This window comes from Pseudopodoces humilis, chromosome 8 (assembly GCF_049639895.1).
Source record: "Pseudopodoces humilis isolate 2021_Gansu_Grassland_sample_001 chromosome 8, ASM4963989v1, whole genome shotgun sequence".
Classification (NCBI taxonomy): Eukaryota; Metazoa; Chordata; class Aves; order Passeriformes; family Paridae; genus Pseudopodoces; species Pseudopodoces humilis.
In genome coordinates this window covers 4,505,907-4,523,718 of record NC_142207.1, presented here as the reverse complement: position 1 = coordinate 4,523,718, position 17,812 = coordinate 4,505,907, and the positions used below count along the sequence as shown (strand labels likewise).

General features: G+C 38.5%; 1 protein-coding gene across 1 annotated transcript in view; it reads right to left on the bottom strand.

Moving 5' to 3' along the window:
• The window catches only part of LRP1B (LDL receptor related protein 1B), a 714,787-nt gene that overhangs the window by 458,295 nt on the left and 238,680 nt on the right, over positions 1-17,812 (bottom strand). Inside the window, exon 4 of the mRNA XM_088058617.1 lies at positions 5,723-5,848. Within this exon, the coding sequence (XP_087914743.1) occupies positions 5,723-5,848 (126 nt within the window). The remainder of the gene's footprint in view (positions 1-5,722; positions 5,849-17,812) is intronic.

The following is a 17,812-nucleotide window of genomic DNA, read 5'->3' as shown; positions in this document are numbered from 1 at the left end:
AACAGCAAACTACCTGGATGGGAGGAAGCACAGCAGCCCTGGTAGGCTACATGCCAGTAATTAGGATGGCAAAGGCTCCAGCAAAAATAAAAATGCCTTTATAAGTCTTTTCTTTACCAGTGTTCACCAACCACAACAGCTTTGCCAGGGTAAACTGCAAGAAGAGTCTCAGTAGGAAGTGTGTTTTGTCTCAGGTCTGTAAAAATAGTACCAGGAAAGTTAATATTCCTTCAAAACATTCATCTTGTTCTGTCAGGAACACTTCTCACCAGCTAGCATAAAAACTGGCAATATTGTATTGCTGCATTAAGCACTTAACTTAATTTTATGTAAACTAGCAGCAGTTTGATAAAATTTGTTGACATTTGTCATTTTGTTGTGGTTCATTTCCTACAACAGCTTTAGAAGTATTACACTACTGGTATGAACAATCCTGATACAGAGAGAAAAAGGGAGTACCATTCATCATCTCAAAGCAGATTAAATTAATATCTGGCCAGTAACAAGCTCAAATATCTTACTGAAAAATAGGTATGAAAAGGTGTTTTATATAGCAGATTCCTTGTTCAACAGTAACTACACACATCAAAATTATAAAGAGTGAAAACACAAGACCACATTTTCTCCTCATGTCCAGCATTTTCTTCATTTACCTTTAGCAGCTTCATGGCAGTGCACTTTCCATGTGTACACATTATTTATTGAGCTGAGATTTTCCAAAGCTACTAAAGAGTGGTTTGGGATTCCAGCTTCTATTGAATTTCAATGAATCTACTCATAAAAGAATTAGGAGCTTTAGGAAATTTTATCTTTATTGTTTCATACCACAAGAGCAACATTGCATCCAATTATCTTAGCCTTTGCTGGTAAAAGAACTACAACAGAGGTGCCCAATTAACAAATTTTAAGCTTCTGAAACTAGTCTTCCATAATTAGCATCCAGAGAATGAAAGACACACTTTTAGCAAACAAAGTGAGACTCAAGCTTTGAAACAAGGCACTTCTGGTTGCTGCATTTCTTTCGCTCCTCCAACTTCAGTTTAATCATGACTATAGACACTGACATTCCCTAAAATCCCAGAGGAAGATAATTATCAGAAAGAATTTCAACATGTTACAATAAGGGTACATCTACTCAAACTTCTGGAGACAGGGACCGTTCAAATTCGATGATTTATTAATGGCAACCAGAGTTGCTTCAATGCAGGGCCAGTCAGCCACAAATAAATTGTGTGGGTGGAAGGTATGCAAACAGTATTTGGATAACATTTAGGAAAGCTCAAATATCAGAGAAACAGTGACAGGATCACAAAGAAAGGGCAGTTGAGGACCACAGGAGACAACAGTTGCAGTCTGGCTGTGAGGAGTGAAATGTTTTCTGGATTTTGTTGCTGCTAAAATAAATGAGCATCAAGCATTTTTGGACATGGCATTGCCTTTTAGAGCACGGCTCTGTTAATGAGAAATCTGATCTTGTAGGGTTTTATTCTCTCTCATAGGTTATTCATGGCATTCAAGCAGTACTTGGGGTCAGAGATGGTTCTAATGGGTGGCTGTGGTGCTGCAGAGCTCTGCTGAATGTTCTGCCACAGAGCCAAAAGGAGCTTGGGGGAACCTCATTTCAGACCTCTGCTCTCTCCTCACAGGGCGACTATCAGGAACTGTTCCAGCACCTTCCTCTACTCCATGGCTGAGAGACAACCAACAGCCTTTGCAGGAGCTGCTGCACCCAGCATTACAATACCCACACAAAATCAGTGTGCAGTTTCAAAAAGAAGCTAAAGAACATAATCAACTTCTCTCCCTGCTCCTTAGTTTCACCTTGCCCTGGCAGAATGCATTCTGACAGAGAGACTTTGGTGAGCTGAGATTTGAAAACAACATGCAAGCCAGATGAGTTCTGAAGCTCCAGAAACACAGAAAAAGGCTTAAGGACTAAATGGAAGGAGTAATTTGCCAATGCACCTTTTAGATCTCAGCTCTGTTAGTAGAAGGGTGAGGAGAAAAGCAGGTCATATTAAATATTTGTCTGGTTTCAGAAACTGTGGTATTCCTTGGGAATGGCTTACTTAAGATGAATATGCTATTGAGAGGTACAACTGTGGAATACAAAAAATACAAGTACCCAAAAAAAAAAGTTATAAACTGGATCTTTAAGATACAAAAAATTTATGAAGTTCTCTATTTACAGTCACTGAGAGAGGCAAATACTTACAGCTTAAAACCAGCACTAGTGGAAAGAATGGTAAAATAAGCCAAAAAATCCAATCAAAACACCAAAAATAAAACAAACAAACAAAAAATAACATTAAAAATCATTCCCAAGAAAATAAGCATTACACTGATATTTCTAAGCAGTAACTGCCTACATCAGGCAGTAGTGGAGTCAGGTGATGCAAATATACAAATTGTTGTCAATGTCATGTTTTTAAACCCTAAGCTTTTCAACAATGGATTTGAGTTTTGTAATTGTCCCAGCAAAATCATGTGTCAGGTGAGTCTGCAGACAGACATTTTATTTTTCCTTTTAATGCAAAGGCTCTCTGAACATTTGCATCAACCCCCAGACTCACAGCTATCTGTAAAAGCCAAACTGTCTGGCCAGATTCTGGGCTGTCTGATAAAGTTCCATTGATTTTAAGTGAGCTTGCTGATTTAGCCTACTGAAGAACCCAGCATCATCTGATTAGGTTTAGTAAATTGATTTTTGAATCCTGACTATTTGCAAAAAACCCATGAACAACTGAGAGACCACCCAAGAAAGTGTAAAAATTCCTTGGTCAAGAGTTTTACTAATAAATTTTATTTCTTCAAAAATCAATTTTCTCATGAACAACTCTGGAACAGAAAAGCAACAGAATTTGTTCACTGAATTATTCATTATAAGTTACTGAGCCAGGTTCCTTGGTACTGTAAAAAATCAGCATCTTCAGAGAGCAGAAAGAACCACAGCTGCTAAGAAACGGAGGAGAGCACAAGTGCAGGTGCTGTAGGAATTCACTTCTGGTTTTACAAAGCTGTTTGTGAGACCATTTAGAGGAAGGTGGGAAGCAGAATGGGAAGCTTTCTGCTGACAGGAAAACCAGACAGGCAGAGTCAGGACACCTGTACCACTCCCCCTGGAAACTCAAAGTTGTGCCTGCACAGAGTCCTGCCCAAGCCTTTGCCAACAGACACTGAATTCAACACTAAGGATGCACCATTTCCCCTTTTCTATCCCATCCTAGGTCTCCTTACAAACACCAGTAAAGGTGCTACACTGTAGGATTTCAGGTGGTTCCTGAGGAAATTAGCTGATACAGGCATATCAGTACAGTCAAATAACTTTCAGGTTCTATTGCCAAACGTGGTTAAAACACCACCAGGAGATTGCTCACAAAGATATTTAGTTCCTGGATGTTTTCTGTAAATGGATGCTTGAGCAATGAGACTAATAAGACTTCTCATATTCTCACCACGGGAAAAGCTGCAGCTTGAGAATTTCCCTCCTTTTCTACACTTTGAAATCCCCACAGGAGAGAAGTTAAGAACTTCCACTTGCAGGAAAAGCTTTGATCAATGCTTGCACATTATTAGAACCCAGAAAACTGTATTACTAGGCACAAATCCACAGAAAATCAATCAAAATCCATTTGTTTACGGCTATAGGAACAACTAGAAATATCTGTCAGGCTACACCAAAAAATTCATCATATGTAAGTCAAAAAAGAGCTGACAAATTCATCTGAAACAAACAGATACACGACTCAGTGCACAAAAACTGAATGTGCTATGTCCCTGGCATTAGCACCAGGGATCAAATATATCATAAGAATATTTTTATCGTAATTTATAAGTTCCTACAGACACTGTGGTGCAAAGTATCAGCAGGAAAATTCGGGAGCATTATATTAATTTTTAATGAGAAAAATCTTACCTGATGAAGCCAGAGTAGGCACACATATTTCAACAATTTGACAGCAAATTGTGCTGACTAAAAAATACAGAACCATCCAGTGAAAAACAAAATTTTGAGTTATTATGTACCAAAGCTTCACCCAATGCCCCAGTGCTGTCACTTGGTTCTCACTCAGTCCTGGGCTGACTTACACTGAGAGGTGAGAGAAGGCAGCAGACCTAAGGCAATTATTATCTCAGCCCACACAGTCATCTGTGGCCCAGGCACCTCATTAACCAGCATCTCGTCAGCAAAGGGCCATGGAAGCTGGAAAAGAGTAAGGATTCAAACAGCTTCCTTCTGTGTAACCAGAAAAGCCACAGTGCTGACTCCTGCCTTTGGCTTAGGACAGCCTAAGGAAAGCACCTGACATAAACTGTTCACACTTCCAAAGTGGAGGGTGCTTCCAAGAGGTCCAGGCTGGTTGATGTTAGGAAAAGCGTAGGTTCTCTTCCCACTCCCTCCTTTTTCCTTCAAGGCACCAATAAACTCCAAATGCCAGGTTTTTGATATGCCAAGCCTTTAAATGGCATTGCTGAACACAGGTCTTACAAACCAGTGCAATAACCATACAAAGTTCTCAAGAGGAAAAGATCTGGGCATCCAGCAAGCTGTTGGGTTTGGAGCTACATGGAGAATATCACGAGACAAGATAAAAACTCTGTGTGTGACCATTTGTGTGCTCCTATCTTGATATTCATTAGTTAGAAGAACTTTTACCTGCACATATTAACGCTGTGTTAAGAAACACATCAGAGAAGGGGGTAATCAATCAGCAGCAACGAAATCCCAGCTGTACCCAAGGCTTACCACTGCAGGATGTTGTTGCTGAGAATCCCAAAGCCTGTGGAAGGTGGTTAATCAGAGCACCCTGGCCACGGCCCCCAAGGCAATTTTCCGATCAGTTGAGGGAGCAGGAAGGCTGCAATCAGCACCGCAGTGTTCACCCACACACAAATGGCTCCCAGACATCTTCAGCTTCTGTCCCTCATTTTAAAGATTAGACTCCTAAATACCGTCTGATGTTTGATAGTTTCTTTTCCTTGAGCAGCAAACCCCATTTCCAGCCTTCCTGATTGGCAGTATTGCTTTGATACAAAGTACATGGTTCTTCTCTTACATTAAATGATTATCCTGGGGATAAAATCAGGAAATTCCCTCATTTTCCTCAGAACACAGGAAACAAGGGAACATTAAGATTTAATAACACCTCATCAGTAGTCTACAAGGCTGATAAGAAAAAAGTCTGTAAGGTTGCTACACTGGTGTTCAAAAGCTCTTAGCCACATTAAAAAAAAGCAACTTCACTATAATTAAATATGTTTTATTAAAGCTTTCCCTCATCTTCCTTTCTTTGCTTATTTCCCCCTCACAGCTCTCACATCATCTTTCATTCCTCCCTTTGATGTTTGTATGCTTTTCATAGTTGTATTGAAAATATTTTGCACTCTTCCACCCCTAAATATATTTCGAGGAGCACATTTTCCTGTGCCTGATGTTGCCTCTCCCCTCTCAGCCCCTGGACAGCTCAGGGAGAGCAAAGGGCACACACACTCCAGCGACAGTGCTCATTACAGAGTGGCACAAGAACAAAACACCTTCCATCTCCTCCCTTTCTGTCTCTCACCTGCACTAAGGATGAAACCTGCTCCCCTAAACAGGAACATTCGTACAGGATTTATAAGACAAAACGGAATCTGCCCTTTCAGTTGCGTAGTTAGTGAGAGTGAAAATGTTGCAGTTTAAAGGGAGATGAAATAGAAGAGTGGGTGCTCCTTTACTTACAGGTGTCTAGGGACTCATCAGAATCATCGGGACAGTCGGGCTCCCCATCACACAGCCAGTGCCAGGACACACAAGTGACGCTATCGTGGCACAGGAACTCCCCTACGTCACACAAGGGATGCTCTTCTGGAAATGAGAATGGGTTACAGTGAAATGGTTAAAGGCGAAGGAAAAAAAATAAAAATAAAAATTAAAAAAAATGGCACAATGAAAATCAAAATTGAAAATGAAATTATTAAAAAAAAAACAAATCCAAACAAATGCTAGGAACAATATGAAGCAATCATTTAGTGGTATCTGGTACCCTCACTTAGGGAACTCTAACATCCAGCTGAGGATTCAGTGGGAGCTGCCCATTACCCTTCCAACCTGACAGGAACAACATCACCATGAACTACTTTTATGGAATAAAGTTTTAAGAAAATCTGCTTTTTTCTAAATATTTCACCATGAAGTAAATCTGCTCGCTAGATAGAAACCAACAAGATTTAATGTCATGTTACCAGCAGGGAGGTTCCCAGCTCACCTCTCCTGCCACAGAAAATATTTTTAAATTGCTTCAAGTAATCAAATTTTTCAAGGATGTATTTTTGTAAGTAGTCAAAATTTTACTTGAATAAATATATCTATTTTTTTTTACTATTTCCTTCGACACATTTTAATGACCAAATCCTCCCAAAAAATTATTTTAATGTGATAAATTTGCAAACAAAGAATTTGAAGTCAACACCAGGGCACCTTGAAAACAATGGCTTTTAAAAGAAGGCAATTCTGGAAGTTTGGCACACCCACACTATCTGCTGCATTCGACCACCACAGGCTGATGTCCTTGAGATCTAGAGTTAATTAACTCAAGACTATTCTATCATTATTCAATGTAAAACTATTCTAATATTAATTAAAGCTCACAAAACCTCTGTGCAATATATTATATTCATTTTATCAATATATAAATTACAGTCGTGTCTTCCACAAGGTTACATTGCAGATTGCTGGGAAAAGATTCCCTCATTATTTTTACACTGGCACAAGAGAGAAATAACTTCAGTGGAGTCAATACTGCCACAAAGACATCAAACCAAGTATAAAGAAGACAAAACCCATGCCACTTGGAGATCTCTCCATTGGCTTAGTTCCTCTAAAAGCCATGGGATTGCATTATTACTAAAGCAAAAAACAACAAGAATACTTTATTAAAGTTATTTAATTATTTCCTCTGTTCAGGCCTCATTTCCAAAGTCAGGTTCTCAACTACTGATGCCATCCAATTTTACAGCAAGCCAAATTTGCAACTGCTGCATAGATATATTTCATATTTCTTAAAATAACTATATCACAACTTCTTTTAAGCCTGAAGGATGAAAGGATTTTTGTTATATCTTAATTCCTTCCCCTCAACAGCAAAAATGAGCAACTGTATAATTAAGAGTGCAAGTTTGCATGGAGTGGTTTTGCTTAAACCTTTCAGGGAGATGATTAAAAGCCCTGCTTTGATAGCACATCTTGAAAAACCATCCTGCAAGTCAGAAAGAGGGAGAGAGTTTGGCAAGTTTTAGCATTTCAAAGATGTAGAGTAGTGTGAGGAACACACAGAAGAGCTCTGTAATATTTGGTTTTAGAGTATTCTTGAAATCCATGATGCATTTCTGCTTTTACTACAGGATGAACTGTAATTTTCTGTGCATTGCACATCTGCTTCTAACAGACCTGGGAATACTAAAATTAGCATTGCCAAACATGTCCACTTTTTTATTCAGCTCTGGAATGATTATTCCACAGAGCAAAAAATAGTTGAAAATTTTCATTATTAAGAGTAACCAGTTTATTTATTTATTTATTTGAGAGGTTTCTGAACTCACAGCTAAGTGGAAAATACTGCTGAATAAATATAGAAATGTAAAGTTGTGACAACACTTCTACAGTCAAGGTCACACAAGTGTCTGGTTCTACATGAACCTCCCCAAATAACCACATGTACAACACCTATAGAATAGAAATCTTGTCTGAAACAAAACCTGGCAGGGAGATAATTCCTTCCCTAGTGCAACAGCTTCTTTCAAATCTGCAGATGGTCACAGATGTCTACACAAAAAAAATCTTATATTTGTTCCTCTTTTGGACAAATATTATGAAAATAGCCTAAGTAACTGGATAATAAAGTTCTAAAAAAGCAATTTCATATAGAGCTCAGAGCTGAGTGTGTGTACTTGAAAAAAGGCTTGTTTGCTACTGGTTTTTGGGGTTTTTTTAATGGAAATAATTAAGCTATTTCCATAGTGTTAAATTCTCACTTTCCATTTTATGCAACAATACAGAAATTACGGAGATCTGAGCTTTTTATTTTCTCTATCCTGAGAAAGACTTAGCAGAGTGAAAAAAACACTAACTTATAAAACACTTTGAAAAATAGATTTTGTTTAGAATAAAACAGTTTAATATTACCTCAGGGTTTTATTTGCTCTGAAAGTGCTTTCTCAAATGTTTTTCTTTTGCATAACTATAGAATTATTTTTATTTTCAGCTGTTATCTTTACAGAATGAATCTGACCAGTTAATCATGAACATGCACTAATTAGTGGGCTTTAAAAAAATAAAACAAAAACCACAGCAACCCTCTTGCTAAAAAATAGTCATCTGTGATGGCACAGAAGTTAAACAGTTCTTTCCAGTGACACCTTTTTGCTTCTGTAATACGTGAGCTGTGCAGGAAAGCTCCCAGCGGATTGGAAAATGCACGTTTTTAACATCCCAGTTCTTTGAGCTGCAGAGCAGATGGTGAGAAATCATCCCTCTATGGGTAAATGAAAGCTTTGCCTCCCTAAGGATACTACTCTTATGCTCCTATCCTATGCTGCAAACACCTGGCAGTGGCTCTTAGAAGGAAAGTTTTAGAAAAGAAAAAGAAAACCTGGTGCATTTGTTTTAAATTCAAAAACAGCCAAAAATGTGTTGATTTTATTTAAAAAAAAAAAAAAATGAACATTTTTTAAAGAGGACAAAGCTCAAAATCTTCCTTAGGAAAGCAATTAGAATTGTAATGTATGAAATCACACTGAACTTGGAAATCCAAAATTCCATTATGATGATAAAAGAAAAGAATAAAAAAGGGAAACAAACCAATCACCCAAGCAGCACACAAGGCAGTGACTGATGTCTGCCTGGACCAGGAGTGCTCCTGCATTAAAAAGACATTTGCCTCTGTACACTTGCATTCAGCTCCTAAATAAGTAGAGATATGGAGATCACTGCCTGTGATCACATGGAGTGTTCAGGGTCAAAGGGATCTGGATCCTTCCTATTTGAGGGAATGCAATGAAGAAAAGCAGGTCAAGAGAGGTCTTGAAAAGAACTATATGGGAGATAACATTTATATAATTGAGTGCTCTCCAGCTCTGGCACGAGACTGGAAACGATTTGCTGTGAATCTAATTAAGAACTGCCTTGGTCAAGGAACCAGGTGCCCAGAGAAGCTGCTGAATTCCAGAATTGTGCTTCCCACTTCCAGCAGTCCCTTGCTTGTGCTCCCTGTGGCTCCTGCTGTGTCTTGGTGACCCCCCAGCTGCTTGGTGCTCTGTCTTCCGAGCACTTCCAGCTCCATCTGCCAAGAGCACCTGAGAGAGCCCGAAAAAAACAAACCTCCCATATGGCAACACTCTTCAAAGTGAGCAAAACTCAGCCTGATAAAGTCCTGATCCATTGGAGCAGGGAGCCTGCTCATCAGGCTTTCGCTAAATATTCAGAAAAAACACATGTGCACGCTAACCCAGAAAGCACATTTCTAGAGAAGCTTTTGAAGCATGTGATACAGGCACGATGGGAATGAATGTTGAAGGATAAGAGATCAACACAATGTAATATTTAAGAGCTTTTATAGGAATAGTTAAAGATCAATGTGAGATGTAAGAATGCCTCACAAATTGATTACATTTAATTTTGCACTTAATATTTTCACTGTGTTTCAAGTAAAAAACAAAAAAAATTAAAAAGCTGAAATTTTCAGTTCCCTCTTCATTTTCAAGGAAAAGGGCAAAAAAAAAGAGAAGATGCACAGATTAGGGGGATGTGTGTGTGAACATGCTTTTCTTTTTTTCCAATTGAGAATGGTTAAATCAAGGAATGGACCATGAAATCTATGAATAAAAATGATAAAATGATAGACCTCAACTGGTTTGTCTCCAGCTGCATACCCAGAAAAAAACTCATAGGAGAGAAGAGGAATTTCTTGCCAAAATAACTTTTTCTTTTTTTTTTTTTCAGAAGCAAAAGAGCAGGAAGACTAACAAGGAGCAGAAAGGCCAAAAGGAGTGGTCAGAAAACTGCAATCTAGCTCTGCATTTCCACTGGGATCCACTGGCATCACCTGCCTGCATGACCAGGAATTCTGCCAATCATAATAAAACCATTCTGCCTTATTTCAGGGATATTATGCTACCAAAAACTTGCATTTTTAAGTTCTTAATTAGTTTTGCTTTGATTTTAATTAAGTTATCTTCATTACAGGAGTTTAAGGACTCAGAACTATTTTTTCCCTCTCTCAAAAGCATGTTTTCCATTTGGGATTTTCTTTGATCTCTCATGGAAACATGGGAGGGATTCCAGATTAATTTCAGCAAAATTTACTCGAAAGTTGAAAAGTATATTCTGGTAGTAATTTATGACAGAATTCATCATACACCAAAACCTAAATTACTGTAACTGAAAGGGAGATGTGAAGAAAAAGCATGCACAGCACTTCCTACTTATGAATTTCAAACTTTTATATAATACTTTTCAAACCTTTCATACCTTTGGAGTTAAATCTACATTTTTAGAGCCCAGCATAGAGTAAAACATTTACATTTTTGCAGCAGAAAAATACAGACAAAATCCTTGAGATGTGTCTTGCAAAACAGTAAACAGAGGTTAACATTCAGAGTATAAAAATATTATTATGATACACTTTATTTCTGTCCTACTCGGTTCAGTATAATGCTGTGCTCAATGTCATGAAATTTTATTTACAGAACCCAAAAATCTCTCACAAGCTCTACCAATCCCTGATTTGTGCTTCCACAATGCAAAGGGGTTTAAGGAGCTGCTGCTGTGTTCACATGAAGCATTTTAAACAGGAATACTGATGCTTTATGAGTAGCTGTTCAGCTCTTGGTATAATAGTTATCATTTACACAGCATTTACTAATCAGCTAATTGCTTTATCCATAGGCAAGGCCCACACACAGGTACCTGTCAGTAAAAGCACCATATGTTCAGTTTAAGCCACACATGTTTAAATTCTATGTGTAAACTTTCCTCAGTCTGCACATATCCCACCCAGCAAGGTCACAGGCATCTTCTTTCAGACTGTGGAGTGACATCAGACATCCCAGTTCTCAGTCCATAATTGTGCTCAAATTCCTTATTTACATCACACAGTTTACAAAAATTCCTCATATTTTTTTTTTACTTGCTCTGTGCTACTATAATTTATGGATCAGATTAAGCAAATAGTGATAGAGGTCAGTACTAACAAGAAGACAAGAAATGTTCACTGATTGGTGAAATTCCTGGAGTATTTTTGGAAGTGGGCAGGTAATGAGTTTAGGGGTTGTCTTGCTCCTTGTTCTTTTTGTCTCATTCTTTGCCAAAAACATATTTTCACTAGGGGGGGATGACCCCAGTCCCCTCCTGGGTTTGAACAAGAGAAGGTTGTTCAGACTCAACTTATGAGTTGAGTTCATAGACTCAATCTATGGACAGAGAAATTTAATACTCAGATAATGAGAAACACCCATATATTCCCGAGACAATTTTTTATCTAATCAGCAAAGGGTAACAGAATATCATCTATCTCACCAAACTATGAAATGACATGATAGTTATGTTCCTTAATGGCACAGAAATACCACAGAATTGCCAGGTACCTTCTCTAACACAACAGAGACCCTAATAAAAACACATTAGCTTCAATCCTGCCATTTTCCAACCCCTGCTCCCAGTGGCCCTACAAAGAAAGGAGGCCAGAGGCCAAACAAGCTCCCTCTGAACCATTTCTTCACAATTATCCTTCACCACCTTGAAAGCTGGAGGAGACATGCAAACACATTCCCCAGGGTGAAGTGGTCCTTTTTTCCAAACAGCCTGAGGTGGATTAAATGTAAATGTCAGGGTGGAGGGTCAAAGTGACCATCACTTATCCCACTGTGTGTGAAGAGTGACAAGCCCTGTGCCGGAGTCAACAAGGTGCCCTTTCAGCTGCTGACAGCCAGTGCCAGGGTGAACATGAGCAAAAATGTTCTTATTTGTGGAAAGCCTTCAAAGGCTTCCACTGAAACAACCCTTCTTTCTTTCCCATGTCAAAGAATGAAATGACTTTAAAAAAAACATTTCTATGGAACGTGAAAACCTCTGAGCCTCTCCACTACCTTAGCCTGTATTATCATAGTGTGTTCATAATATTATAATTTTATTGCCTGCTGACAGGAAGAAATGCTTGTGACAGAAGATTTGAAAAAGTTCATAAATATACAGAAATAAAAAAATAGGTTTTTAGAAGGAACTGCAAGTATCATGGCAAGACCCTTCACAGGAGCTCTTATATAGGACACTTCCTATGCACTTGGATAAGCAGCACAAACTTTCACATGGAAAAGAAATTCTAGGAGCGATGACTTGAATAATACATTTCTTGCACACAGACATGTTTCCTGCTTCATCAGGAAGCTCAGTGGAGAAAAGACTGAGGTTTTCAGCTGCTCCCAGGATCAAACCTCCAAAAGGTCTGACAGAAAAACTCCTGAAGTGCACAAGCAATGAGCAGACCGATGGGGACTGAGGACAAGTCACCCGGCGCCGATTTCAAACCCAGTTTGCCGCAGAGCGCCACTCACTGTGCCTCCAAGCGGGACTTCAAATGAATCTTTTTCATCTCCTGTCTGTGCCAGCTCTTGGAACTTAGATATTTCCAAGTTCTGATTCTTCATTTGCTGAGCTGTAAAGCCTCCAAATTCAATTATAATATTTTCATGGCAAAATTGCTTCTTTTTCTTAAAGTGGGATGGAAATCCCGACTTGAGACAAATTATTTAAATAAATGCCACACAAAATATTTTCTCTTTTGAAAGCTGAAATGTTCATTACATAGCTTATTACAATACCTTTGATAAGCTCTCTGCTGAGCAGATGTTCTATCATCGTGAATTTTCAGATACGAACGTTTTTAGCAAATACTAAAAGATAATTAATTTAGATAAATTTCATCTATCAAAGGCTAATCAATGATGTCGTTGTTTTAAATCTGTAGTTTTCTTACCATGTTAAACATAACAAAGCCATTTCATTTGAATATTTCAAACTCTAATAGATTGACATCTGTCCACACAAGGAAGGAAAAACACATAAACTGTTGAGATATTTTCGATACTGGGAACATTATGGAAATAATAAGAAAAAAAATATGCTCTGCTTATCATCACTTTAAATAAAAATAAAGTTTTTTGTTTTCTTTTAAAGTGCAAATAACTTTATGAGGGAAAGATATAGATAGGTAAGATCTAGGTACCTCAGATAACTGCATAATTGGGAAAACAAAGTTATACTGAGAAAAGAGAGAAAATAAATTATCATAAAGAATTAAAAAATTAAAAGCAGTATGGAAGGAACCATAAAGTATCTGGATTGAACAGTCTTCTTTACTTTCTCTTTTATTTCCCTAGAGGAGGATGTTGCGGCTATGTTAGCACTGGTGCTTGATTTTCTTGTTTGTTTTAGGACTCAAGCGCAAATTTCATTCCTTTTACCGTATCCAAAAATTACATCTTGGATAGGATACCAAGAAGGTTAATCATGAAATCATAGAATCTTCTACCAACCAAATGGTTTGTTCTCACAAAGTTCCCCAGTCCACCTCCCTCACAGGTTGTCCATGCAGTTGTTGGATGCAGCAGTGGAATTCCTGCCCTGCCTGGCTCCTGTTCCAGCAGATCCCACATCTGCCCCAGCGGGCTCCTATCCCATGTACTCAGCTCTCGCTCCAGCGCAGCAGCACGGGGCCATCCATCTTCCCTGCCCACTCCCTGTGGCTCCATTGCAATCATTCAGTGCTGCCTGCTCTGCTGAGCACCATCAGAGTCACCCAGACACGGGTGGGGCTGATGGATGGCAGCGCTGCGCTCATCCCACAGTGATCAATGCCATGGGCTGGGGGACAAGTGGGAAGGAGCTCGAGACTTGCACGCAGCCTAACAGCACAAATGAAATACAGAATATTGCAGAAGACGGCAAGGCTGGAGAAGTGAGAACCAAACTCTTGGAGAAAACCTTCTCAGAAGACAATGCATTCATTTTTGCAGCTGGAAAGGAAAGAAGCCACGTCCTACCCTGCTCTCAGAGCCCGGAGAGCCAAGCCTGCTGTCACTAAGCATTTCTCAGAATGCTTCCACTTAAAATGACACAAAATAATGATGAACAGGTTTCAATAGCAGATGGAAGCCTATTACATAATTCAGTTTTAATGACCAGAGAAATCTTAAATATGACGGGTTTGTTTTGTGTAACAAGAGACTTATATTAAATGAAACAGCCAAATCTGCTTCCATAAGCAACTGCATATGTTTAATACACATTTGTTTTATATTAGGATAATTAACCTACAGGGAAATGGGGTTAAATACAAAGATAACTTTAAACTATACTCAGTTATTGAAAGGATGAGAGAACTAAGGGAAAACCAAGCTAAAATTCCTTTCTAAATAGTGTCTATATAAAGAGCAAAAAGGAAAATTTCATTACCAGGGTTAACTGTTTTATTCAAGTTGGCTATCACCAAATATTAAAAATATAGTAGTAATATTAAAAACTTGTAATAAAAATAATCTGTTTCATATAAACCTTTAAAAATTGACTCTAATCCTACAAACATGTCCACATTTATGCTGGGCCCTACTGAAATCATATCCATTATTTTAAATAACTACAATCAACAGTTCTAAGTTAAATTGTAAGAATTAAGTTAAGGCATACCTAAGGGTCGATTAATATACGTTTAATTGCAATTTAACAGTTGGGAAAGTAGTTACAATCGTGATCTTCAGCAGTTCAGGTCTGACTTTCTTGATAGCATGATCTAAGACAGATAATTTAAGGGTAATTTGGAAATGCATACATGGAATGTTAATTTTCACACCACTAGAGAGCAATGCATTGTGATATTAGCTGCTGCTGTCACTATGTCTTCAATGTGATTTTCTGAACAGGCAAACATATTATTCACTGGAAGCAAGACGCAATATTTAGCAAAAGGTTTTGGCTAAAAAAATTAAAATTGTATTTTTCAGGGCAGCTTGTGTTTTGCCCAAAAAGTTCATGTCACAAGGAAGGATCAGAGTAAAGGACAGAGGTGATATCAGCCTGGTGTCACACAGACAAGTTGTGAAAGCCTCTCTGCTTGGATTTACTGCCCCATCCCCTGGACAGCAGGAATGGCACTGGGTGAGCCGTCAGGGACCACACCAGGATTAATGAGCCCATCCTCCCACTGGTTCCTTCCAAACAAGGAGGAAATGGCCAAAGCTCGACACTAAGGAGAACAGCTGGATTGGCAAAAGGATGAGAAGACTCTCACAGTCTTCAAGTTTGGACTGATAAACACCTTTATTTTTAAAGGGAGCAGAGTCACCCTTCTCCTGCAGCGTTACTGCAGGAACAAGCTCTTGTCCCAGGTTTCATTCTACAGTCACCACTGGTTTGTCATGCAAGGAAAACCAAGTACTATCACTAAGAATTATTAAATGTTACTAAAAGAAATTTAAAAAAAAATATTGAATGCTTTAAAGCATAAACATATTTTTCTTAAAAAAAATTATATATAAATTAAGTATGGAATTATTCAAAGGCAAACAAACTCCAAGGAACCATCAGTTTAGATAATTATTCCTCTGATTTATTAAGGTGACATTTTATTATAATTCATAAATGTTTACTACTATTAAAAAAAATACTATAAAAAAACAGCTAACAAAACAGATACAAAGGAAATAAAGACAGTTTTGGATATAATGTTATCAAGCAACATGGTTGAAATAATTTTAAAAGTTTCTTGCCAAGACATTTGGACACTTGACAAAAAACAGAAGAGTCCCATACATCCTTGTGGAGGAAACATTTAATTCAAAGGCAGCATTCCTGTGGGAAGGCTTTCCTCAGCTATTGGTTTTTCAAATCCCCGCTGTCCCTGAGGCTATTTGTGTCACACAGGATGGTCAAGAGAAGCAGGCAATTAGAAAATTAAAGACAGCATCAGGAACAGAATCGATAGGATGATATGCAGAGTAAATGTTTTAGTTGCACAAAAACCCAGGAAGAAATAATTTAATTTTTAACGTAACTGCTTTCTTCAATCTATCCTGGAGTCTGGGGACTGAAGTGTGGCCAAGAAAACTCTAACTTTGAAGAAATTCCACTGCAGTCATGGAAATGAGGATCATAACCCTGATGTGCTGAACAAGGAGTTGGTGGACACCTGAACAAATACGACATACCTGGGTTTCACAGGGGAAGGTCTCACCACAGAACAGGCTGGAGGAGATCCATCACAAATACAGACTCAGGCTCCTCTTCGCTCCTCTCTCTATCCAAAAATCTTTAAGTTATTTTTGAGACCTTCCATATGTGAGGAAAAGATAATTACAATTTAAATGATGACTGAGGAGGCAGGAGAGGAAATCAAGAATTTCATATTCAGAAAAAATTGGTCATCTTTAAATAGAAAACAAAAGGCATGGGACAGGTGGTAAACTCAGGATCAAACCTGCAGATGGAATAATTTTAGCAGGTCAAAAGGATGATGAATGTTTAACCTTTGTTAGCAATAGCAGATCTCACTTCATCAGCAGGGGTGCTGAGGATTTTATTACCAGCTTTGTGAGCTGCTGAGACTGTGAAAAGAAAATTATGCCCTGGTTTTAGCACACAAAAAGTGAACAAAGACTCTTTTTGCACTGAGCTGCTTTGCCTCTAAATGCTGATTCCAGCTCACCCTTAAGTTATTTCATGCATATCAAAGGTGAGCCAATGCTTTATACTGTAAAATAAGTAAAATCTTGTCAACTGTCTCTTCCATGACAGCCCTGCCAGTTGTCCCCAGCTACACCCAGGTGATGCAAAAACACAAGCTCAAACTATGTCTGCTGGGATTATTAAACAGAGTGCTCTGCAGACTAAACCATAATTAGGTATAATGTTGGTATTGTAAAAGCACAGTAATTATGGCCCCGTTTGTTCTACTAGTTCCCTTAGCAGTAAGAATGTAAATTCTCACAGCTAACATGAAAGTGGTAGTTTTCAGAAGTCTTCCTTCTGATGGGGAAAAAATAGTTCTGTAAAGCTAACAAAACCAGAAGACTTCACTTTATATATATACATTTTAAAACTTCATGGGACTTTGGATCAGGCCACAAATAAGGAGCTTTTATATCCCTGTGCAATATGGACCACTTAACAGAGTTAAGTGACATTCATCTTTATAGCACCTCCTCCCCTGAGAACAGAGTAACAGCAGCCGCCTACACAGAAAAAACAATATTAGAAAGCATGTATTTTTAGCAACTTTAATTATATTCTAGCAGCAGGAAAGAAAGAGATGCAGAAGCGTGAGAGCTGGCAATTCTCCCCAGAAGACAGACACAGCTTTGGAGCTCTGCAGCAGAACGATTTCACTTGTGAGTGGGCTCGAGTCGCAGAATTACCGACAGGACTGCTCTGTCTGTGCTGCGCTGCTTATTCCTTGCAGCTGCTCCACACACTCAGTAACTGAGCTAAATCACTGGAGCACACGCAGTCCTTAACAATTCCTGCAGAATCTGCGTACACACACTCCAGGAAGAGATGGTTTGGCCTGATCTATGACCACATTCATAGCAATACTTCTTAGGCGGGATTTTTCTTAGTGGCATTCCATTTCTGTTTCCCCCAGCTGGGGATTTGTTAACAGTTCTAAGACACAGGCAAAAAAGCAGTTTTACCTCTCAAATCCACTGTTAAGAAGCTGTGGACCTGAGTGCCAGCATAGATTGTGCAATATTGTTAATATTTCTATTAATTATCCAAAGTAACTGA